The sequence below is a fragment of the Sprattus sprattus genome, assembly GCF_963457725.1.
Source record: "Sprattus sprattus genome assembly, chromosome: 15".
Lineage (NCBI taxonomy): Eukaryota > Metazoa > Chordata > Actinopteri > Clupeiformes > Clupeidae > Sprattus > Sprattus sprattus.
Genome location: NC_137913.1, coordinates 29700647 through 29726909, shown reverse-complemented (window position 1 = coordinate 29726909; position 26263 = coordinate 29700647). Strand labels below are relative to the sequence as shown.

General features: G+C 45.6%; 2 protein-coding genes across 3 annotated transcripts in view; both read right to left on the bottom strand.

Annotated features, from left to right (window-relative positions):
• Positions 1 to 6201: 6201 nt before the first annotated feature.
• surf4l (surfeit 4, like) lies at positions 6202 to 15622 on the bottom strand. Its single transcript, XM_080852364.1, has 6 exons — positions 15490 to 15622; positions 12518 to 12704; positions 8814 to 8890; positions 8656 to 8699; positions 7997 to 8183; positions 6202 to 6549 (listed from the first exon to the last, which is right to left on the bottom strand). Exons 1-6 carry the CDS (start codon positions 15535 to 15537, stop codon positions 6283 to 6285), a joined length of 810 nt encoding a protein of 269 aa, XP_080708490.1. The 5' UTR covers positions 15538 to 15622; the 3' UTR covers positions 6202 to 6282.
• Positions 15623 to 16001: 379 nt separating this feature from the next.
• Positions 16002 to 26263, bottom strand: part of ciz1b (cdkn1a interacting zinc finger protein 1b) — an 18004-nt gene continuing 7742 nt past the window's right edge. For both annotated transcript variants that reach the window (XM_080853141.1, XM_080853142.1), the window contains exons 9-17: positions 26119 to 26195; positions 25795 to 25965; positions 23814 to 23923; positions 23057 to 23150; positions 22379 to 22492; positions 21888 to 22019; positions 21512 to 21581; positions 18621 to 18742; positions 16002 to 18286 (exon numbers count right to left, since the gene is read on the bottom strand). In XM_080853141.1, coding sequence (XP_080709267.1) covers positions 17648 to 18286; positions 18621 to 18742; positions 21512 to 21581; positions 21888 to 22019; positions 22379 to 22492; positions 23057 to 23150; positions 23814 to 23923; positions 25795 to 25965; positions 26119 to 26195 — 1529 coding nt within the window. In that variant the 3' untranslated portion in view covers positions 16002 to 17647. The remainder of the gene's footprint in view (positions 18287 to 18620; positions 18743 to 21511; positions 21582 to 21887; positions 22020 to 22378; positions 22493 to 23056; positions 23151 to 23813; positions 23924 to 25794; positions 25966 to 26118; positions 26196 to 26263) is intronic.

Below are 26263 nucleotides of genomic sequence, written 5' to 3'. Positions count from 1 at the left end.
TGTGTCTGTGTGTGTGTGTCTGTGTCTATGGCTGTGTGTGTGTGTGTGTGTGTGTGTGTGTGAATATCTGGGTGTGAGATGCATATTTGTTTGTGTTTGTGGGAGCATTCTTGAGTTCAGTCAAGGGGCAGCATTTGTTTACAAATAATGTCTCTTTTGAGGAGCAGACTCTGCTTCAGCGGGTCAGGAGGAAGTGACGCGGGCTCCTAAACACAACACAACACAACACCACACAACACCACAGGAAGACCAAAGGAGGAGGAGAGGTAGAAAACACCCTGGCCTCCAGCACACACACACACACACACACACACACACACACACACACACACACACACACACACACACACACACACACACACACACACACACACAATTACTTCCATTAAGGCTGGTCAGCTGGGGTAGCTGTCAATCACTCAGCTCAACCATGGCAGCAACCAGCAGCAGTGTTGCCCACGGTGACAAAGGGCTTTCCTTCAGCAGAGGACTCTGAACTGACATCCAAGGCCACCATTTGCATCAGAATGATAACACCACTGTACTCTGGTTCATTAAAACGGATTCAGGGAGAAGCATGGATCACATTTGGGTATAGGTCTGGCTCTGAATGATCCAGTTGGTACAGAGCTTACTTACAATCACAGAACTTCCTTAACTTAATAATAGCCAACCTCAAGAAAAAAACAGCTAGTATTTGTTATTGTATTTGTTTTAATTTAAAGGACGTTTTCTGTGAGGCATGGAAACAGTACCTCTGCACACTTTTGAAGTCATGCTGCTTGAAAATTGACATGAATATATGTTATTTTATTTATTAACAACACACAGCAGCAAAACCAAATCCACCCAACTGATTTAACTATTTTCAAAAATAATATTTGAAAATCGAAATATGATATTTCCAATTAGCACACTAACACAAAATATAATGAGAATAACTGCGTTGAGAAAAAAATGCTTTTTTTTGCGCAGTAGTCTGAGAACATATAGGGGAACAAAAAACTAAATAATACTAATAGTTTAAAACAATTTCTGAATTACCAACAGTGTACCATTGTTTTATGATTACCTTGCATGTAGGCCTTGCCTACTTATTTCTGTGACCATTCTTAAATATATTGCCGTTTAACGTGTAAATCTCTTATTTGAAAGCACGAGTGTACAGACAATGTAAAGATTTGCTCAGTGCGCTCATTAAACCGAGTTAGCCGCTACTCTAGGCCGCTCAACCGTTTTTGAAACGGCATGAGCGCCATCTAGTGGCAAAAGACTGCTGTTACACCCCAAGATCCAGCGTCACTGTATCCACTTTGGGTGCCTGAAGATAACTGTCAATTTGTTCTGCCAGTGAGAATGATAGACATAGTTGCATATGCAATTCAAAATTCAAGTGATTCGAATGAGCCAACCAAAATTGTCCATTCCCATTCATAAATGAATGATTAGGCTGCGACCAGTTGACGGATTCATTTTCAATACTGATTTAGGATGATGGAGCATATTTCCCCCCCTCAAATTCCTCAATACAAATTCGTCAGCATGATCGGTTTCTGACTCGCTATGAAGGTTGTGCAATCAAAATCACAGCTGGCTGTCAAGGGTTTCAGACACAACAGCCTGTTAATCGCACACCATGTCTGAACCAGAGTCTTCTTTGCTCTTTTAATGGATAGGCTTCACTCCTGTTTTGCGCCATTGTGCGAATTCTATGATATTGCACTTTTTTTCCGAGGTCAACGATTCCTCGGCGCATCGCTATTGATTTTTGGTCCTTCTGACAAATCCTAGTGGCAATGATGAAAAGATGAAGATTACTGACAGACAGGTACGGTTAATAACAGCCCCTCAAAGAGAGAAAGGCAGTCATCCCTGGCTATTTGCCTGTCGGGGAAACATCTTTATTTCTCTTTATCTGGAAAGCCATGGTCCTGTCATTCACCGATGACAGAACTGAGTTGCTTTCTAGAGCTGAACATGACATTGGGTCCAAGCCAGCTGCATTCTGTCGAATTGAATTCCATTTCGTTTTTTCGCGACGTAACCAGTCAATTCTGGAGTTTCGAAACATGGCAGGGACATGATCTCTTTTTGATTGTGACGCTTTGAGATCGAATGCGCTCGGACTGAAGATGCTGGACGTTTGCGTAGAGATAGAGGGACTCTATGAGATAGGTGGGTCCCCATCTATGGCAACGTCTTTTCTGTGAAAATCATATGTGTATATATGGGTAGGTTGGTTCGATGATTGTGGTAGGGGAGAAATCAATTACTTATGGCTGTAGTGTGAATATCACTCATTGATCTTTTAATTTACTGTAGGCAGGGATGTATTACCGCCTACTGCACCCTTTTCCAAGAGCTCAGGGGACCCCTTTTGACACTCCCCCTGCTGTCAATCGTTTTTTAGACTTTGTATTAGAGGTGGTTCAAACTATTATTTGCTGGATGAGTGTGGTGAACTTTTTTAATGTGCTATTGGATGGAATTGAGTATCCCTGCACTGTAAATCCTGTGTTGTGCTGTTGGCTTTGATTGAGTGACCTGCGCTGTAAATCCTGTTGTTAACAGGTGAATTTATTTATTGTTAGGCCTTTGTGCTTTTGCCTTTAATTCACTCTACCTGCACTGTCAATTCTGTGTTGATACAGGTAAATGTATTTGTGTTGTTGTCAAATCCTGTTGAGATGCATGTGAACATCCAAGTTAGGCTATTCTGCCTATGACTGTAGGCCTATGTATGAATTCCTATACTTTTCCTCCTACAGAATACTTATTCACTTACTTAAACACACACACACGCACACGCACACGCACACGCACACGCACACGCACACGCACACGCACACGCACACGCACACACACACACACACACACGCACGCACGACACTCACACACATGCCTTGTCTTGTCTCAGATAATGTGGCTGCTTCTGGGCCGTTTGCTGGTGGCAGGTTGCTGGATAACGGCGCTGGCCAACGGGCTGAACTGGGGCTGTTTGGTGCTGCTGGGGGCCCAGCTCTTCCTGCTGCCCTATATCTGCACCCCCGGGAGGCCCTCAGGTCTGTCCAGCAGCACAGAGGAGCTCAGACGGGCGATGCCAGACAGCAAGGGTGGCGCTGTGCCCGGACCCAGCTGCTCTACGAGGATCCTGGAAGCTGAGGAGGCTGAGAGGGAGGGAGCGGCTGAGGGTGAGGATGATGATGATGGTGGTGATAACGATGATGACGATGATGAGGGACTGTCGTTACTGGCTCTGAGGGACTTCTACGGGTCGCAGCTGTGCCGTGAGGGTGCGGAGGCGCCGCGGGAGCTGTGTGATCTGGTGCACGGGCTGCTGGAGTCACTGCTGCACCGTATCCAGGCCTTCGGGCCCTGCTGCCAGGCCGTGCTGAACCAGCGCTGCCGGGGCGTGGGCAGCATGTTCGAGGGCTGGGGCACCAACCGCGGCCAGCAGATCCCCGTCTACGACCTACTTGTGATCTTCAGCGCCCCCGCCGGCCTCAGGCTGGAGGTAGAATTGCAATTTGGGCAGAAGGACTCGACAGACGAGACGCCAGATGACCCGTCGCCTCCAGCCCCCCCGGCCGAGCTGCAGGGCACGGCGAGCGTGCACGTGAGGGCTGACCCGGAGAGGGCTAGTGCACGCTTGTTCTCGTCACGTTCGCGTCTGGAGGACTTTGTGATCCGCGTGCAGTCGGAGCGCATCAAGGAGGGGCTGGACTACCTGCTGGAGGAGTGTTTCATGATCGGCCAGCAGATGGAGCCACAGCGCGTCCTGGCCTGGCTGGGAGGGGCTCTGCGCAAGGCCTGGAGGTGTCGCGGGGGGGCCAAACTCAGCTTCTGGGGACAGGAGAACCCGTGCTTGATGCGACTGCAGAGCGCCGCCGGACGGGTTCTTTACATCAGCGTGGTTCCGGCCGTGCGTCTGCCGGATTCGGACCTGTGCGTGGTGGCGCGGACCGGGTGGGGCGCCGGGACGGCGGACCCGTCCGGGTGCGGCCGCTGGGAGACGTGGTTCTGCAGCGACGAGGAGTTCTACCTGCGGCGCGTGGCCCGCTCCCTCCCGTCGGCCAGCTGCCACACAGTGTGTCTGGAGATCCTGGCCTACCTGAACCGGCCCTCCCTCCCCCTCTCCCGCCGCGTGGCCTCCTTTCTCAGCTCCTACCACCTGAAGACGGCCCTGCTGCACCTGCTGCACGCACACACGCACACACACACGCACACGCACACACACCCTCACCTCTGGGACGGCCCGTGCCTGATGGAGCGGCTGGATGAGCTGCTGCTGCTCCTGGAGAAGGGCGTGAGCGAGAGGACGCTGCCGAGCTTCTGGGTGGGGAACCCCGCTCTGGGAGAGCTGGGGCCGGCTCTGCTGCGCTCGGCCGCGCCTCTCAACCTGTTCTGGGCGCTGGAGCACGCGGGCTGGGCGGAGCTGGCCCAGCAGGAGCTGCAGAGACTGCGCGTGCGGCTGCAGCGACTGCCCACCACCAGGGCGGCACTCTCTCGCCTCGCTCCACACGAGCCCAACAGAGCAGATAGAGAGGAGGCGCGGTCCTCCACGTTCGGATGGAAAGCAGGGCTGATCCAGCAGGGTCTGGATGCCTACCGGCTCGGGGCTGTCACACACGCAAAGACACACGCGCTCAGAGCAGTCACACAGAAGCTAAACCGTGCCTCTGTTGGCCTGCACAAGGGAGCGCCGTTTGGCCAGGCCTCTCACACACACACACTACAGTAGGCTGACTAACCAGACGAAGGCACCATATAAATAAATAAAGCTACTGATCTGACCAAGCCCTTTTCATTAACTTCCAGTAGATGGCAGCATTTTGTTTTCAACTGCAATGTGAATCCAATCTTTCCTAACAAATAGACTACACAGAAAGTGACCAGGAATCAAGTATACCTTTATGTGTTTCTGTAGAAACAAATGGATATGTGTCAGCTAAATCCATAAATGCTCTCAGTTGGGAAATCTATTACTGCTTTACAGCTAAAACCCTTTGGATAATACTGTGTACCTCACCATATCCTTGATAAACACAGTATAATTTAAGACACACAGTGAAAACGCCATCTTAACTTCAATGGCAACTGCAAGAACAACCAAGACACACCAACAGCTTTTTCATAATTTCCCTTTATGATTTCACAACATATTTTAAACATATAGAAAACACAACAGTCTTTAGTTTTTCTTTCATCCAAATAGGAAAAAAAACAAATAATAAGAAAAAAAAGGGAGAAAAAACTGCTTTGCTTGTTAAAAATACTACACTTTTACCTACTGTAAACTCTTAGTGACCTGACGACAGACAGCACTCAGCAACAGGTAAATCTCACTTATAGACACAGATCAATTCATTTATCCTAAAATACAAATGTCAAAAAGCTTCTTAAGGCAATGAATGGAATTTACTTTACGTTTTTACTCACGCCCCCATTATCAACAGATCCCTCGCCCGTGGATGGATCATGAGTGTGTGTGTGTGTGTGTGTGCATCTGTATATCAAGACTGTCTGTGTGAGTGTGTGTGTGTGTGTGTATCAGGTCTGTCAGTGCTTGAGCAGCGTGTCCCTTCATAGGGAAACCATGAGTGTGAAGAGTCCATATAAAAAGAAGAGATACACAGGTCCAGTGTGGGGGTCCTTTGCCAGTCCCTTGTCCTGACTGAGGTGCAGGCTGCCATCTGAGTGCTGCGGAAATGTGAAGCACAGGTGTGCACTGGGCTGGTGTGTTTGTCTTTGGTCATGTACACTGGAGATAAGCTTAGAGCTGACCAAGGAATGTCTCAACACGTGCGTTACAGCCATTAACACTGGAGATAAGCTCAGAGGTGACCAAGGAATCACTCAACATGGGCGTTATAGCACTAAAACTGGAGATAAACTCAGAGGTGACCAAGGAATGATTCAACACGTGCGTTATAGCCATTAACACTGGAGATAAGCTCAGAGGTGACCAAGGAATGATTTAACACATGCATCATAGTCGCCTTAAACAGAAAAGGGCTATACAAAGTGACCTGGAGAGACACATGGCTAAGATCTTTAATCCTGTAATGCTCGTAGGTATGAGTAAATAAATAGATAAATCTAATTGGAGGGGAGAGTGGTGGTCAGGCAGAGGCGGGGGGGGGGGGGGGGGGGGGGGGGATGGTTGCCAGAGGGATGGGGATGGGTCCCAGGGTGCTGTGGGGGGCGTTGTCCTGGTGTCTGTAGTCAGAGCGACCCTGGAGGAGGGGTCTGTTGTCACTGCGACCTGGCGTTGTCTCTTCCTCACCACTCCTTCTTCTTCTCGTCCATGGACACGCCCCCGGGCCCGCGGGCCACGACCAGCAGCAGTCCACCAATCACAGAGGTGGTCTGGAAGAAGTCGTACTTCAGGAAGTCGTGCATGGGTTTGTGGGACGGAATGTTCCAGAAGGCATTGAAGGACACGTTGACGATGACCAGCCAGATGACGAGCGTCAGAGCTGCCAGCTTGGTCTTGAAGCCGATGGCCACCAGCACTATCAGGGCTGTGCCCACCAGGTTCTGCAGAATCTGAACACACACACACACACACACACACACAGAAGATAAATATGTTTGTTACATTTAAATTCTATATATTTCTAGAACTGAACATCATTTACTATGAGCACTGTATCTCATATAGGAATGTTCTATGGTCAACCCATTTTGACATAGTATATTTGAATACCTAGGTATGGGTAGGACTATATTTGCCATTATCCCCACGTTTATGCTTTTTGGGTGATAAAACAGAAATTCCACAACTGACAAAAAGTGCTCATTCAGTTTTGATGGTTGGGATAGCCTCAGCTGCGTGAATTATATTGAGGTATTGGAAAGCAATCACAATACCAACATTTAACAATTGGAAAGCTTTGATGAGTGAAACAGCATCACATGTTCCAATCTATTTTGTTATTATTTTATTTTATGATTTGTACTTTTATACCTTCGTAGTTTTAATTTTTTCTTTATATTGTTTCTTTTGACCAGGAACACTCAACTAATATGTTATTTTGTATTCTGACCTTCCTTTTTTTGTACACTATACAGTACATCAATAAAAACTTTAATTGCAAAAAAAGCACTGTGACTCAAACTCTACTAAAGTACTGAATAAATACAATTAATTAATTAAGCAATTTAATTTATAACGCACTCTACATTCATATGAATCTCAGAGTGCTATAGTAGAAAGCAGGGTCTAACTTACGGCCCTAAACAGGCCGTCTGTGTCTGTGTCTGTGTCTGTGTCTGTGTCTGTGTCTGTGTCTGTGTCTGTGTCTGTGTCTGTGTCTGTGTCTGTGTCTGTGTCTGTGTCTGTGTCTGTGTCTGTGTCTGTGTCAGGAGGACACCTGGAGATGCAACAATTATTAATTAGCTGCTTAAGTTTGGATGGAAGGAAGGAAATAAGGAAGGGTGAGTGAGTGAGAGAGTGTGTGTGTGTGTGTAAGAGGTGTGCTGAAGTTTTTTAGCCCCCTAGCTGCATTTACTGCTTAAGTGAGAATGAGATAGTTTATATGCTTCTGGTGTGTGCATGTGTGCGCATGTGTGTGCGTGTGTGTGTGTGTGTGTGTGTGTGTGTGCGTGTGTGTGTGTGTGGAGAGAGGTGGCTTAAATGCTCCTGGTGTGTGTGTGTGTGTGCGTGTGTGTGTGTGTGAGAGGTGTGCTGAAGTTTTTTAGCCCCCTAGCTGCATTTACTGCTTAAGTGAGAATGTGTGTGTGTGTGTGTAGAGATAGCTTATATGCTTCTGGTGTGTGCATGTGTGCGCATGTGTGTGCGTGTGCATGTGTGCGGAGAGAGGTGGCTTAAATGCTCCTGGTGTTTGTGTGTGTGTGTGTGTGTGTGTGTGTGTGTGTGTGTGTGTGTGTGTGTGTGTGTGTGTGTGTGTGTGTGTGTGTGTGTGTGTGTGTGTGCGTGTGTGTGGAGAGAGGTTGTTTTAATGCTCCTGATGTGTGTGTGTGTGAGACTCACAGAGAAGATGTTGGCGTCGAAGTGCAGTAGGGTCATGAACATTAGCACCAGCAGCACCCTGCCTCCCAGCTGCATGTACTGCTTAGGGGAGCTCTCTCTGACACTGGGCACGCCAGCAAACACAGTGCGCCCTTCCACACGACACTCCGCCAGGAGAAGCAACAGGCCGCCACCCAGAGCCAAGTTCCTACACACACACACACACACACACACACACACACACCGCACGCGCACACACACACACACGCACAGGCACAGACATGCACAAGGCAGCACATAAGATATAATCAAGATACAGTATAAGAGCGCACACTTTAATAAAGCATGTGTCCTCAGCACAGTATCAGGGCTTTCATGTCTGGAGGAGGAGATGCAAACACTTCTGAATCAGAGACGTATTACAGTCAAACATTTGAGGATTCAGAGAACTGATTAGTGACAAACACACACACAAACATTTACACAGAGACTACATCTACAGCAGGGTTCAAAGCTCTTTTAAGAACCTAGCTATGGTTTACCACACTCATCATGTCTCCATTTAACACACACACACACACACACACACACACACACACACACCCACACACGCCCCCACACACACACACACACACACACACACACACACACACACACACACACTTCCAGAGATCACTCACCTCATAAGGAACTTTGGGTCCCACAGTATGCTGTAGGCAATCGTCTGAAACATCAAAGTGAGGAGAACTTTTAACAATGGAGCCATTCTTACGCTTTTGTCTGCATTAACCACACACTTTACAAAGGAAGAGCTCAGGCCTTTCAAAGTGTGTCTCACCTGAAGGCCGATAATGCCGAATAAGCCGAAACAGGCATACTCCACAAAATTTCTGCTAAGGATCAGAACACAGCCACCTGTGACACACACACACAGAAAAAAACATTCTTAGATAAATCAAAAACAGACACACACACGGAGCCACTACCATGGACACACACACACACACACACACACACAGACAAACACACACACACGCACACACTTTGGAGGATGACTATGAAAGCCATAGCACTGCAGACTGTTACTCAAGGGCAGAGTCTGTGTCTAGGGTCATGGCCAATGGAAAAGCTTTAAGCAGGTCAGTGTCAACTCTGCTGCAGGCAAATTCAATCAGATTCTTCCAGAAAGAAATTCTAAGTGAGCGTAGCCTTCACAGAGGACAGCCTTGTTCCCAAGGTGGGTTAGTTAGCCTTCAGAAACCTGATTAAGCGGATATCCAGAAAGAGGCCATTTGGACCTGGTCTTTGTCCAGGGGCGGAGATCCCGGGGGGGACACGTCCACCCCTCGCATAACGTTGTCCCCCCCCCCCCCCCCCCCCCCCCCAACAAAATTGAAAAAAAAAAAAACTTTAGTCAGGTCACCGCAGTTGGAATGCGAACCCAGGTCGCTGGCGTGGTAACCAACGCTTAACCGAGTGTGCTATTGATTCTACAGTCTTAGGATTCAAACAAATAAAACAATAATAAATATGAGAATATGTCTACATTCATTGTTTCCATCAGGTCTGCTTCACCTGCTCTCTCTCACCTGCTCTCTCTCTTTCTGACAGCCGGTCAGTCATTTCCCTACTTTCCTTGGATAAAGGCATTTCCCATGAGGCTTTGCTCCGACCATCCTACATTAATTTATGAACAAAAAAACGAATTAAATCGCTGGCCAATTACTATTTTTGGTCATGAAAGTTATGTAAAGTCTGAATAAAAATAATTAGATCAAGGTAGGAGGCTATAAGTGAGATGTTGTGAGACAACAAGTGCTATATAATTTATATTGGTTGGACCACCACGTTTCATATCAATGGACTTCTTGGAGATTATCACAGGAACTTGACCTGATTTTATTAGTTTTAACTCAACTAGTGCAGTGCCCGTAGGAATTATGCATTCTGTAGTGTTAGCAGACGTCGGTGTAGCTGTTAGGTAGTGTAATAGCAAGACATATTTGCACTCCACATAGGTACAGGTTACACTGAAGTATTATTGTGATGCATGTTTCCTTTTCATTGAGAAATGTTTTAATGTTGTATAGCCTTTTTGGAGATACACCAACAAATAAAGTTTGAGATTATGTATGGATGCAGTTGAATATAGATGTCAAAGTTGCTGTCTAAACTATAAACTAAATGTCATAAAGAACGGAATAATTTTAAATGAAGTTATGGTTGAAATAGGATCACTTCTTTATTGTAAGGGTAAGTTAAGAATGGTCATGCAGTTGGACTCAAATGTAGGTTCATTTTAATGAATGTGTGTACTGTACTGTATGTATGATCCACGTCTCATATCCACAAAGAAATGCTTTTACACACGGTCCGAAATACAAATATAGTTGACATTATGTGTGTGATTCAAAGGTATACAGAGACCATAAATGGACATGCAGTTGGACTCAAATGTAGGTTAATTTTATTGAATCTATGTACTGTACTGTACTGTGTGACTTCGATGATGCTAGCTTTGACAGCCCACTCTCAGACAGATCGTAATCTAATTATGTCCTTACAATGGGAACACAGTTTAAATACTCTGCCTGGAGATGGCGTTACTATCCCCCACCCGAATTCAGTGCAGGACTGGGAGGATAACATGACGACGTGGGCCCAACATAACTTACAGCGAGATTTGCGCGTATTTCATGGACTCCATAGCAACAGACGGAAAGCAATGGACAATCTGAAAGCCTCCAGGGCTTATCAAAATATCCATATTGTTTATTAGTATAGCGTATTTTTACAGTACATTTCTGCACTTATTTGACTTACAACTTGGCAAACTCATTTCATAAGCATGGTTGAAATGTAACTGTGATTACAGCACTTATTCATGGCATATGCAAAACGCATGAATTTTACTCTATACAACTCTCTCTCTGAATTCATAGTTAGCGAGATATTTCTATTTTATCGTTTGCGTTTGGATTACGCGTGGATTACTATTCCCTGTCTGTTAGATGACTGTACAACTCTAGACATTACTTTGAAACTTAATATAAAGAAGCTTATATAAACGAATAGATAAAATCAATCACTGTCTTAAGATTACCTGAGCAAAAGTCTGTATCTGTTCACCAAGAAGAATTTGAATGCGGACCTCCTTATCGTATCCAACGCTATTCTGAACTTTGAGTGAAGGCAGGATAGTTTTAATACCGCTAATATTGTTTGTGACGTAATTTGTGACGTCATTTCGGTGCTACGGGAAACGATAACCCATTAGTGCCTACGGGAAACGGTAAAATACAAATATCTCGCGAACTATGAATTCAAAAATCTTCAAAATCAAGGATGCACAGGTTCATGACATGCGTAAGCTACATGTGAAATCTCATAACTAACGTAACTACCGTCAGGGAGATACGCCCTAGACAGACTGACTGACAGACACACAGAGATTCCTGGATTTATAGATAGATGGACGGCTCATGGACTCCACACGGCTGCGCAGGGCACTAGAGAAGACGTTAATTTGCATGCAGCTGAATTCCTCCTTGAAGAGCCTTGATATGCGTTTGAACTTTCAACATTATTTGTCTGTGAGTAGATGTTGTGTGTTAGGACATGTATTGCCGTTTAGAGAATTTAAAACTGACGTTGAATTTCTGTTTGTCACTGTTATTAGAGAATTCGGTATTTAGCAGCTAAGTTATGCTAGCTCTCGTGACAACAATTTTTTTCATGTCCCCCCCCCCCCCCCCCCCGGAATTACTCTCTGAAATGTTCCCATGTATTGTCCCCCCCTGCAATGAAATGGGATCTCCGCCCCTGTCTTTGTCTAGCATGCTTTAAGACTGCCAGGCAGGGCCTGAGATCTGGGGGATAACCTGTTGTTACGCCCCTCTACACCCCTACTGGCTTTGCAGTGGCAGTGCAATAGCTTTTAGGTGGTGAATGGGCATAATTAGCCTGATTGTCCACAGACATGTGGTTTGCCCTCAGAAGGAGGCCTTGCATTCACACCATGCTTTTGATGCTGGTGTGCACACTATTGGGTTTTGGTGCTTGGCACATACTATTTTACTCTGTGTTTGTGTGTTATAGAAATAAAGGCTATTTTTGTAGAACTCTGTGGCCTGTCTCCAATTTATGTTGCAGCTCACAAGCCGGGTCGTAACACTGTAAAGGCTTCCGGTGGTGGAACAAGCCTTCCTTCTAGAACCTTCCCTCAACTTAACAAAAGAAGTGTAACATGGAAACAAGAATTTATGATGACAACTCTACTAGCATTAGAATTGAATAGAATTCAAATTAGTGCTCTGGTCATCATTTTGGTCAATTGTTCCTAATCATGTTCAGACCAATTTTCTCTACAGGTCTTCCATTTAAATACATATTCGGACCAGTAAGACACACACACACACACACACACACACACACACACACACACACACACACACACACACACACACACACACACACACACACACACACACACACACACACACACGCTCTCCCCCCAGATGTGCCATTGTGGCTCAGGCTTACCCAGTTGGCCCACCAGGTTGAGGATGACGAAGATGGAGGCGAGGAAGAATCCGCAGCCCCAGGTGCCCTCAATGTAGTCCTTTTGCTCCCGCCACTGCAGCCACATGCGGATGCCGTCCTCCAGGAACGTGCTGATGAGACACAGGCGCGCCACATGCGGCAGATACTGCTTCGTCGTGCGCAGAAACTAAGCACACACACACACACACACACACACACACGCACACACACACAATTACTCACTCAATTTTACACAGACCTCAGATAGTCCTTATAGCTTACACAGACTGTACACAGACTACTGTCCTCGAGACACGAGGAGGAGGCACTGTGCAACATGCGACAGGTACCACTTCATCACGTGCATGCCTCACTCAGATTTACTCAACACAGATTTCACACAGTCCTGACACAAACCTCACACACAGTCTTCACACAGTTTACACACAGTCCTCCGAGAGTTTACACATACCTCAGTTTTAGACATTCACAGACTTTTGCACACAGACTTAATTGAGGATCTGGTTAGAATTCACTAAATATTATATTGTACTCACTGAGACCCACATAGACTTAATTCAGACTGGGACTAAGACTAAGACACACACACACACGTACACACACACACAGACTATTAGACCAACCCCACCCAGTTTGAACCAGCATTAGAAGCTCATGGCATGGAATTATCCAATAACAACTGTACTACAGGCCAAGAGCCAACTCTGACCAGGCTTAAGCTTCAGCTAATCCTTCACTCCGCTAGGTCTTTACAACACACAGTAAATTCATACTCTATCCAACTCAACCAAGAATTTGCATAAAACTTTATTCACATGTGGATTAAGTCTTCACACAGACTCCTGAACAACCAAGAGCGACTGACGAGTGATGGGAGTGATTGATGGGAGTGATATGCGACTGACACTCTGACAGTTTGATGGAAGTGATATGCGACTGACACTCTGCCTCTGATTGATGAGAGTGATATGCTGTGTTCATATCCTTAAGTGATCAGGCCTGGGCTGACAGAGGAGCACCCCCCCCCCCCCCCCTCACCCCCAGCCCCACCTCTCTACACTGTAAGTAACGTACCCATAGTACAAAAGAACACAGAATGGGTAATTAAACTGCCAATTAATTATCTGATTTCATCCTCCTTCGGTATCTGCCGTTCTAATAAAAAAGACGAGGAGTGGAGAGGAGCTGCTTCAGATCAAAGACCTGCTTAGTTTACAAAACGGCTTGCTGAATCTTGCTGCTTGCTGCTTAGGGGGATTATGGCAGTGTCATCATTTAGGATATTTATGGCCAATAAAGGCAATCCAGACCAGATCCAGACAGAATCCCCGTGGCACAGGCTATGAAGAATCCTTTCACTAGATCTCTTCTCATAGCTGATTCATGACCTCCATCAGAGTAACTAGGCAACAGCTGATTCTAAACCACCTCCCAGCTTTAATGGGTCATGCACAGATGGACGCCACACACATTTACCTCCTCCTCCCGTTTAGCAAACACTCACACACACACACACACACACACACACACACACACACACACACACACACACACACACACACACACACACACACACACACGCACGACTAAGCTCTTTCTTGCCTGCTGCAAAATATACTGTTATTAACACCTATGATGGTGACGGGACCTAATGCTGAAGTTTAAAATGATAGGGGATGCTTTCCTTGAGGCCTGCAGTGATCTTGAGACAGGTGCTTATACTATCAATCCAGGCCAGTGGATGACTTGGACTGTATTCAACATTAGACAGACAGTAAAAGTTGTATGAATTCCATTAAATAAAAGCTACTTAAATAAATTCGTTTTTTGCTCAGTGGGTACACACACATATCTTGGTCTATAATAAACAGTTTCTTGCTATTTGGTGAACCCTGGGGGATTATATTAAAACAAACAGAACTGATCTGCTCAGGCCGATATTCTCAGGAAATAAGAGTGGAGACCTACTGCGTAAATCACAGCTGGCCTTCTAATCTTTACATTTTAATTCACGATTTGTCCTGGTGACGTCAACACGTCGTGTCTACGTCAAACTGGCTAAACGACACGCCCTTTTTTCTACAATCCACATCAGCACTGAGAGGCTCAGGTAGCCAATCACCAGTCAACAAGTACAAAGCATACGCATGAATGAGACATGGGGGTATTCGAGAACACTTTGGACACACGCTCAAAACACACACCCAGCGGCTACGCCTGCGGCGGGCTGTTTCGCTTGTTGAGGATTGGAGATAATTGTCTTGTGTTAGAAATCTGATGAGAAAAGGGCAAAGTACGAAGCCAAAGCTACACACATCAACCACATCATCCAGTGAACTAGTGACACATCTGCCACTCCGGGATAACTAACATTATGATGCAGTGTTAACGCCAATGGTAGCTACAGTTCCCTAAATAGGGCGGTCTGATATCTAGCTTTTGACTTGAGTTAAAAACGATACGATCGATAGAGCATTAACCACTGTCAGGTAATTAGTGTCAGCTGCAAGCTCAAACCTCTGGCTAGACGGAAAGGAAGTTCAATTTTCTAGCTAGCTATTTGACTACATGGGTATGATCACCTTAGAAAGCTAAGTTTAACGGCTAGTTCATTAAGATGGACAGCCAGAACATCACCGAATCATACTCGAAATAAGACATTAGAAAAGATTAATTAATAAAGCACGTTGTTTATCCATTGTGATTTATTTCACGTTGTTCAGCTACTAAAGCTGGCTAGCAAGCTAATATTAAAATTAACTACCTAACAGTATGACCACTTTATTCCACTATTTACCAATACAAACCAGACCCCAAACAGCTGTCTGCAAGAGCACAGCTGTCACCACTGTCCCTATAATTCAGAGGCACTTCTTGGAGTTTCGTCATTCAGCTGGATCATCAATCCAACCCCGCCGTTTCCCTCCGGCCCTGCAAGGCAGTTTTCTTACCTGGTCCGCCACGTCCTCCGCGGTGCTCATCAGACCATTGTGTGCCATGTCATGAACCGCAATCCCGGGTCCTCCCGCTAATACAGGTGTGCCTTACGTGTGTGCTCAGTTGCAGGTGTCCGAAGAGTTCTGTAACGCTAACCTGAAAAGCTCCGGTTGCCAGTGCCACACTAAACTCCTCTTCCTCGGCATGCAGCGGAAAAAAACACCTCCGCCCCACAATGCCCAGCGCTAAGAGGAATGTCTCCCCCTAGGCGCAACTAATGTCATAGCATGCCACGTGTACCACTCACCACACACTAACTGGGGCAGAGCCTTTTACCTCAAAGATTGAGATTAAGTGACACACAAACAAGGTATCAATATATTTGATATTAAACCAATTCACAACTCACCAACCAAAATAAGTTATATACATAGCAACAATCCTGTTGAGGATAACATTTTAAATCACATGATGCAATCTCCCAAAATCTAAGAGAAAAACCCTTTTGTGCGTGTGTGTGTGTGTGTGTGTGTGTGTGTGTGTGTGTGTGTGTGTAATGGGCACTCCCAGTGGGCTATGGAACACAATCTCTTTCCCGTCAGGGGGCTGCTGTGTCTGGAACAGATATGGCACAGTTCTGGCAAACACCCACATCAGATCTAGGTCATATATCAAATATCCACAACCAGCACTGACCACAGGCAAATAGACCAGGTCTTACTTTGACTTCCCATCAATAAAAAGCTAAATTAACCTCCTATTATCTTCTGTAGTGTTTTTACTGATTTGTGCGGTTAAAAACATTGCTTTTAGTTTTTTAAGCTACATGTATTGTTTGTAGATTCCAGTTTTGCAACCTCACATCTCAACACTTACTGACCAAGAGACGCAGCACAGCACACTTAAGCTCTGTCTCAAACTGCGCACTTTACGAAGTACACTGCAATTCAGTGCACTTACATCTGTAGTGCGTTCTGTTGCCGATTAGTGTTGTCTCAAATGGAATACCGAGGGATGCAAATGTGTGAGGCTGACGGCCGTGTTTTGTATGTTAATGCACATCTTTTGGCGTTTTCTCGCTTAGATTTTCAAAACTTACAGAGAAATAGACATTGTACTATCAGATAACAGTTATTGTAACCAGCAATAATGGTTGAAGTGATTTGCCAGGCGTCAGTCAGCCAACTTTCCCAACTGAAAAGCTGCCGAAGGGCTCCTCCTCTTCCGCTACGTAGCCCGTTTAGGGGGAGTAGTGTCCATCGTTTAACACTGCATTTTTTTCCGTTTACAGTGCGCCACCCGGGTCCTTTCAGTGCCCTTAATTCTGCTGGTTCTGTCGGTGTGAACGCCCTAAGCACTGAAAGTCAGTGTTCGAAGTGCACAAGTGCGCGGTTTGAGACAGAGATTTAGTCTCACTGGGCCAGATGTCACTTCAGCACGTCATAATAAAAGTCACACACATATCACACACACACACACACACACACACACACACACACACATGGGGGCAACTGCAGGTGATGCCAGGTTTCCTCATTGATGTTGTTCCTGTCCTGAGGTTAAAAGAGGTCAGACCTTAAGTAATCTGTGTCCAGTCTCTGGCTGGGTAACCACACTCTCACTCTACCTTGCCACGAGACGCTGATCTAATGTCAGGGGGTTGCCATGGTGATGAAGGAGGTGCCATTCCAGATTAACATTTTACGGAAGAGATCTCACCTGACCTACACCCAATCTCTTCATCAGACCGTGTACTCTTCAGCTAGTCTACAGGACAAGAGAACTTCCTGTGTGCGTGTGTGTGTGTGTGTTTGTATAGCATAAAAACACACTCTAGCCAAATCCAGGCTCTGGACTCTGTAAAGTGCCTTGAGACAATCATATTGTTATGACGCTATATAAATAAAATTGAATTGAATTGAAATGAAATACATTAAACAAAACGTATATTATAATTTCTCCTCGTTTCAGAGCTGTTTGAGGTCTTCGCCCTTAGAAAAAACCCAGCATCCCACCCCCACCTGGCCCAATGTGACAGCATGGCCCTGAGCCAAACTCCATCTCCCAACCTCGGGCATGGGAGGCGTACATGCTACCATAGAAAGCATGAGCCCATGGGAGACGATCGTGCTACCATAGAAAGCATGAGCCCATGTGTTCCCAACACCAGCCTCACAGTCTCTTACTGGTCCTTGTGGATGTCCTCCTGGTTGCTGAGTGTCTCTGGCTTCTGATGGAGTTTGGCTGGCGCTGGTCCTGTTCAGGATGCTGGAGGTTCGTCTCCGCTGGTCTGCCCTCAGTCTCCTCCATGTCACAGGATCCAGGTCCTGTCCCTGAGTGTGCCCCACGACCCCCGACTCCGTTGCCCACCACGCGGTTGCCCCTCTCCGAGTCCTGTGGGCCGCTGTCCTGTGACAGGTTCTTACCAAGCAACACCGAAAAGCTTCGCTTTGCTCCGGTAACCCGAACCGAGTCGCTGCCATGGCTGGACTGGGTCTGTCTGGGTCCTGGACCTGGTTCTGGCCGCGTTGGCTTTGCTGTGTCTCTGCTTTGAGATGCTTTGCTCCTGGGGGTCGTCGCCGGAGTGGATTTCTGAGTGTGTGTGCGTTGAGATGCCAGGGAAGCACTGCTGGAGTCAAAGACAGGCCCGCCAGTGTTCTCCACCGCCTCGGTTAGGGGGGCCCCCTCCTGCTCAGCCTCCTCCACAGGGTCCTCCTGTTCACTGGGGTTGTCAGGGGGGAGGCCCGAGCCTCTGCTCCCCTTCTGTGGATCCTTCTGGGTAGGCTCGGAGAGTCTCTTCCTTCTGTACTTCTGATAATGGGAGATAAACCAAAGACAATCTACATTACTCAGACTATATCATTACCTCAGGCCACAAATCACTATCATTACATGTAAACCCAAATTAAAGTCTCTTTTAAATACTACTTTGTGTGCATATTGTTCAAACGTATAGTTCCTTTGTTATAAAATATAGTAGACATTTGAAATTTGTTTAATAGAACAGTTTGGGGAAAAAAAGCCATCACCTACAAATACAAAGCTGATGAATACATCTGTAGGTTGTAGTATGTGTGTGTAGTGTGTTTGTGTAGTGTGTGTTTACGTGTGTGTGTGTGTGTGTGTGAGCAGCAGATGGACTAACCTGCAGGTTCTGAAAGTGTGTGAGAGAGCGGCAGTGTGACTGCAGTGCTGTGGACTCAAAGTGGTAGAACTTGTGGCAAATCCGGCAAAGGAACCCTGCAACAGGAACCACAAAGCTGGAACCTGAAAGAAGAGAGGAGAGAGGAGCAGCCATTAAAATGACCTCCTTTAATTCTCGGGTAAGCAACTTGGCTTTGTTGCTTCTCACAACACTACTGTCATGAACCTCACTGTATCGGTCCTATGCCAAATTGTTCCTTTTATAAGCCACAATGCTTCTGTTATAAGCTACACTGCTTGAGTTATAACCGTTAATCCTTCTGTTATAAGACACAACCCTTCTGTTATAAGCCTCAAAGCTTCCGTTATAAACCACACTGCACTGCTTGAGTTATAACCTTTAATCCCTCTGTTATTACCTACACTGCTTCTGTTATAATCCACACTGCTTCTGTTATAAACCACACTGCTTCTGTTATAAACTACACGGATTGTGTCACAACCTTTAATCCTTCTGTTATAAGCCACACTGCTTCGGTTATAAGCTGCTTGAGTTATAGTCTGTTTGACTCCCCACTCCTCTACGACTCCAAACCCATGTCTCATGTATGACCAGCCTTGTTCCTTTCACATTCTGGTAGCGTAGTGACACTCTGAGCCTGAATCTGTGTGATACCCTCAACATACAGCACTATATAACAGTGTACTCTAATAATGAAGCTGGATTGGAGTCCACTGACTTGAGATTGGAGTGTCTCACCGTCCTGAGTGTTTCACTGTCCTGACTGTCTCACAGTTCTGAATGTCTCGCCTTCTGAGGGCCTGATTTACTAACATTGCCACCGCAGCTTAATCTGCGCCTTTGCCAAAGCGCAATTTACCGCACAGTGTTTTTCCGCATTTTTCGTAGTATTTTTCAAACCAGATCCGCGCTGGGCAATCAGCGCCTTACTCCGCCCTTTAGTGTTTTTTTAGGGCACCGTTAAAAGACGGGAGAAATCGCCTGCATGTTACTGCCACCATGGAGATTCGAGGAAGAGAAAACGAAGGTTCAGCAAAGAGGATATTTCGCGAAGTAACAGTGAACAATAACCTTTTACAAGGAAGGAATACACTGCCGCATCCGGCTTTTCTGGACACCAAACGTTCACTCAATCACTGCCCTTGATTAAATGTGCGCGCGGTTATATTGTTGTTCTGCTACCGATGCTGGGTTGGGTGTAGGTGTCATTATCCATGGCTTTTGGGGATACCCGCCATCACCTACAGCGAGATGTTTAAAAGATTATACACGATTATAAAGAATATGCTATTGGGTGGCATTAATACATAAACTGTCTTATATAACAATATAGATGTGTACATGGCGAGATTAATAATTTCTACAAGGGACATGGGTTCACTACAATATATCCCCACTGAAACAAATACATTAACCAAGTAGCCAGGCCTCTCCAAAATCCCCGTTGCTCAATCTTGGTTAGATGGCACTATTCCGGAAGATAAAACTGTCATGGAGAGCTTCAGGGTATTTGGCTACCACGTTAGTAATGGTCATGTTGGCATCACATATGACCTGGACATTCATTGAATATGTGTGCTTTCTGTTTTGGTAAATGTGTTCGTGGATTGAAGTTGGGACTGTTTGGATGTGGGTGCAATCAATGGCTCCAATTACGTTCGGAAAGTTTGCAATTTGAAAAAAGTCCTGTTTGATGTCTCTAATTTCAGCTATCGTAGTGGGGAAATGTATATTGACCAGTGCGCCGTAGCAATGCGTCGAGTACCCGGGTGAATATTTGTCTGAGTGAAGGCTATGATATACTATATAATGATTTCTGGTTCGCTTAACTGGAAAAGTGTTCTTCGTGTTGAAAAAAAATCTTTTTGCGTGTTGTCTTTGTCTGTGGCTTCGCCTTGTTCTAATAACTGCTGCCATATCGAAGTATTCAGACTCAATCAAAATAGCGCTTCCTGGTTAAGACGTGCTTTTATGAGGCGGAGAATTATCCCGCAAATTAGAGACGCACTCTCGCCAGGCAGTTTTAGTAAATACCACGCAATACATCATTAGGCGCACTTAACTTCTCTCCTCACATATATTAGCGGCACACACCCATTTTCCTTATATCCTCCCATAAGCGTTAATCTGCGCCTCTACTCAAATGCGCCTCCTTTGTAAATACCGTTTTATGTTTACACCCACTATTTTACGCCTGAAATGGGCGCAATCCTGTTAGTAAATCAGGCCCTGAGTGTGTCACCGTCCTGAGTGTCTCACCGTCCTGAGTGTCTCACTATCCTAAATGTCTCACCGTCGTGAGTGTCTCGCTATCCTAAATGTCTCACCGTCGTGAGTGTCTCACTGTCCTAAATGTCTCACCGTCCTGAGTGTCTCACTATCCTAAATGTCTCACCATCGTGAGTGTCTCGCTATCCTAAATGTCTTACCGTCCTGAGTGTTTCACTGTCCTGACTGTCTCACAGTTCTGAATGTCTCGCCTTCTGAGTGTCTCACCGTCCTAAGTGTCTTACTATCCTAAATGTCTCACTGTCCTGAGTGTCTCGCTATCCTAAATGTCTAACCGTCCTGAGTGTCTCACTATCCTACATTTCTCACTGTCCTGAGTGTCTCACTATCCTAAATGTCTCACCGTCCTGAGTGTCTCACTATCCTAAATGTCTCACTGTCCTGAGTGTCTCACTATCCTAAATGTCACACCGTCCTGAGTGTCTCACTATCCTAAATGTCTCACCGTCGTGAGTGTCTCACTATCCTAAATGTCTCACCGTCCTGAGTGTCTCACTATCCTAAATGTCTCACCGTCGTGAGTGTCTCACTATCCTAAATGTCTCACCGTCCTGAGTGTCTCACTATCCTAAATGTCTCACCGTACTGAGTGTCTGGGTCGTACTCCTCATCGTTTCGCATGTCCTCCAGCGCCACAGATCTGTGAGCAGACTGAGAAAGCAGACACAACAGTGTGTCACAACCACATGACACATAGGCAAAATAGACACCCTAGACTGACAAATAATGCCTAAAAGGCACATCATCAAGCTGCCAGTTGAAATCGTAGGGCGTCCACGCAGTCATGCAGTTTAAAGGTTAAATGTTTTTTTTTGTTTGTTTGTTTTGATTTCCTTAGCATGAATCTAGACTTGGAGAATAGTAAGAGAGTGTTTCCATGTTTTTGCACTTTATATGGCTTTTTCCTTGTATGGAGATTCATCAGAGCACCTCTCATCTCCCTGAAGGACGACTGACCTGCCCAGCAGCCACCCAATCCTCCTCTTCCTCGCTGGACTCTTCCTCATAGTCATCCTCTCCTTTGAAGCAGCCGACTGCGTCCACCGTGATCAGCTCATCCAACAGCTCTGGCTCCCCCTCCTCCCTCAGCTTGGACAAAGGTGAAAGGTCAAGTTAACTCACCACAGGAATCAGGTAGGAAGATGGTTATGATTTAATGCCATACCAGCATTATAAGCTCTTACCATGAGAGTACCCAGGTGAAAAAAGAAAAAAGTAAATAAATATTAAAAAATAAATAAATAAATTAAGCAAAAATAAGGAGGAAGGTGTGTGTGTGTGTGAGTACATGACAGAAGTCGGGTATGTATACTAATAATATAAATTACTAATGGAATTAAGTATACGATGATAAAATACGATGATAAAATGTTTCTCAAAGCAAGACTGTAATCTCTGCTAGCTTGGCTTGAAGAAGTGAAGGTGAGAGCGTGCAGCAGCCCCAGTACCTCCTCTACTCTCTGCTTGTGCTCGCGGGACTTCATGTGCTCCACAAACTTGCGCGGCGTCCTGAAGTGCCTCTTGCACATGGTGCAGAAAGGCTGCGAGGAGTGTTTGGACAGCTGTCACCAGTAGGGGGAGACATTGCACACATTTCACACATCAGATACCTGGTAAGGATATGGCCCTGATAAACAGATAAACAATCCTGACTCCTATAATATAATACACTTCCATCACTAAAACATTCAGAAAATATAATTACAGGAAATTAAATTGATGACACAGAAGAGGCTAGAACCTTTACATCATATGAGAATCAATGTGACACTGGTAACATAATCTGAGCTGTCTCATAACATATGTGGTGTTAACAATTCCTGTTCTCTTTTCGCAAACATAAATGCAAGCTTGTTTAGTTGGTAGTCTCTTGAATCACGATTTAAGTTGGCACATTTACAGATATCTCATTTAGTGGGCAGATTTTAAGGTCTTCTGTTGGCAAATGTACAGGTCTCTCCCTGGGTAGCCAGCCTGTCTTATTCTTGTGATGTTGCCAGGTTGGCATATCTCTCACTCGGCTGGCAGGTTTACCTTTGCCTTTGTTTATCTGACAGGCTGGCAGGCTGGCATCTAGGTTGGCATATATCTGGTTTAGTTGGCAGGCTGGCATGTCTCTTGCCTACCTTGTGTTCTTTCGTCCGGCGGTGTTCAATCAGGTCACCAGAGAAGTGGCTCTGGCAGGTGGCACACCAGCGTTGTAGAGGAGGCATCTTCTCTCTGAGGCACACACACACACACACACACACACACACACACACACACACACACACACACACACACACACACACACACACACACACACACACACACGCACAAACATTAATAAATAAATAAATACGTATGACTAGTGAAGCAGGCAGTAGCTGTAATAAAAGTGGTAGTCATTTCTATGTATGTCCACATAAACACACACACACACACAAACAATCACAGCAGCTACTGGTCAGGCTGTGTTGGACCCTGGGTAGCAGGTGCTGTTCATGTGTATGCAGAAACAATGCAAACACAAAGACACACAAACATAGCCAAACAGGTACCCATGCACACACACACACACACACACACACACCTGCTGAGAGCCTAGGTAGGGAGCTGTTAATGTGCACACACATACACAAAAGCACACACATACACACACACACCTGTGATTGTTGAGGCTGGAGAGTAATTGGGCCAGGCAGGCAGTGCTCATGTGCTTGTATGCACACACTCACACACACACACACACACACACACACACACACACACACACACACACACACACACACACACACACACACACACACACACACACACACACACAAACACACACACACACAAACACAGACACACACAAACACAGACACACACACTCACACACGCGCGCACACACACACACACCTGTGGTCTGTGAGGCTGGGCAATAGTTTGGCCAGGCAGGCACTGCTCATGTGCTGAATCTCCATCAGACGCCGCTGGTGCTGTAGACTGTTCATGTGGCTCTGAAAGTCCTGAGACACCCACACGCACACGCACACGCACACGCACACGCACACGCACACGCACACGCACACGCACACACACACACACGTAAAGGTAAAAAAAACAAAGCTGATAGCCAATTTAGTTGTTATAGTAAATTATCGTCTTTGATGAAATTACACAATTCAGAGATACAACCCGAAATCAGAAAAAGTTGGGACGGTATGTTAAATTAAAATTAAAACAGAAAACAGTGATTTGTAAATTCTCTTTGACCTGTATTACATGTTAACAATACCACAGCACATTATTTGATGTTAAACCTGATGATTTTTATTGTTTTTTTTTCAAAACAAACACTACACTTTGATTCTTGCAACATATTTACAAAAAAGTTGGCAGTGTTTATTAGTAATGTTGCAATTCCTTTTCACAACATTTAAAAGACGTTTAGGGACTGATCACACCAAGTGAGGAACATTTCAGATGTAACTTTGTCTTTCTGCAAACAAGTCTTAAGGTGTGCAACGTTACAGGGTCTTCGTTTTTCGCATGTTGCCATCAAAATGCGCCATACATTCTCTATTGGGGACAAGTCAGGACTGCAGGCAGGCCAGTCCAGCACCCGCACACCCTTCTTACTCAGCCATGCCTTTGAAATGTGTGCAGAATGCGGTTTTGCATTTTCTTGTTGAAATATGCATGGGTTCCCTGGAAAGGATGTCGTCTTGAAGGCAGCATATGTTGCTCTCTATGTACTTTTCGGCATTAATGGTTTTTTCGGAATTTGTGAATGTAACTACGTATTGTAGTGCTTGACAAAGTAATCCTGAGCCCATCTGGTTATATCGCTTCTAGACGAATGACCGTTCTTGATGCAGTGCCGTCTGGGGAATCGAAGATCACGGTTTTTCAGCTTAGCCTTGCCCTTTACGCACTAAAATTCCTCCAGATTCCTCAAATCTTTTAATTATGTTATGCGCTGCGGAGGGTAAAGTATCCAAATCCCTTCCTATTTTTCTTTGAGAAACATTGTTTTTAAACATTTCAATTATTTGCTAACACATTTGTTGGCAAATTGGCGATCCTCGGCCCATCTTTGCTCCTAAAGGACTTATCCTTTCTTGGATGCTGCTTTTGTACCAAATCATGATTACAATGACCTTGTTTCAAAACACATTGTTATTTAATTATACTTCCTGATTACTATCCCTAAATTGCCCCAGTCTAAACTTTTTTTGGAATGTGTTGCAGGCCTGAATGGCAGGAATGGATGTATATTTACAAATCAAATGAAGTTGACCAGACAAAACATGAAATATCTTGGTTTCATACTGTCTGCAATGAAATACTGTTTGCATTTTCATACCGTCCCAACTTTTTCTGATTTGGGGTTGAACATTATTGGAGGGTTTCAGTCACATCAGACTGAAAAATCTGCAAATGATTTGCATCTTACCAGCTTTTGAGAAGACTACATTTTGGATTTAGAGGACCAGGCTATCTTTCCCCTCTGTGGAGCCAGGTCCCTCTCTCAAACACACTCTCACTCACACTCACACTTACACTCACAGACACAGACACAGACACAGACACAGACACAGACACACACACAGACACACACACACACACACACACACACCAAACACACACTTACACTCACAGACACACAGACAAACCCACACACACACACACACACACACAAACAAACACACACACACACACACACACTTACACTCACAGACACACCGACAAACCCACCCACACACAGACACTCACACAAACAGACACCCAGACACCCAGACACACAGACACCCAGACACCCAGACACCCAGACACACACACACACCCACCCACAGTCCCACACCGACACAGACACAGACACAGACACAGACCTTACCTGCTGGCTGGAGCATGTTGAGTCACATATGTAGCAGATGAAGCCACTGGGGGTGGAGTGTTGATCGCTGCCCTGGCTGTGATTGTCTGGTTCCCCCAGGCCTGTGCTAAATGCTCGACTCTCACTGGTCTGCTGGATGGTAACCTTCAGGGAAGACCCAACCCCCAGGACCTGACGGGCACAGGACACACACTATGGTATCAGTGAGAAGGACACACACACACTGCAATACACTTAAACATACACACTTAAACACACAATGCTCACACACACTTATCATCTGCATGTAAGTGTGTGTGTCTGTGTGTGTGTAATCAAGAATACCTCTGTGGCTCTGGTCTCCTCTACACAATCTCCTGCTTTAAGACTGGAAGGAGTCATTGCTTCATTCTCCGGTGAATCTATGAAAGAGCACACACACACGCACGCGCACGCGCACGCACACACACACACACACACACACACACAC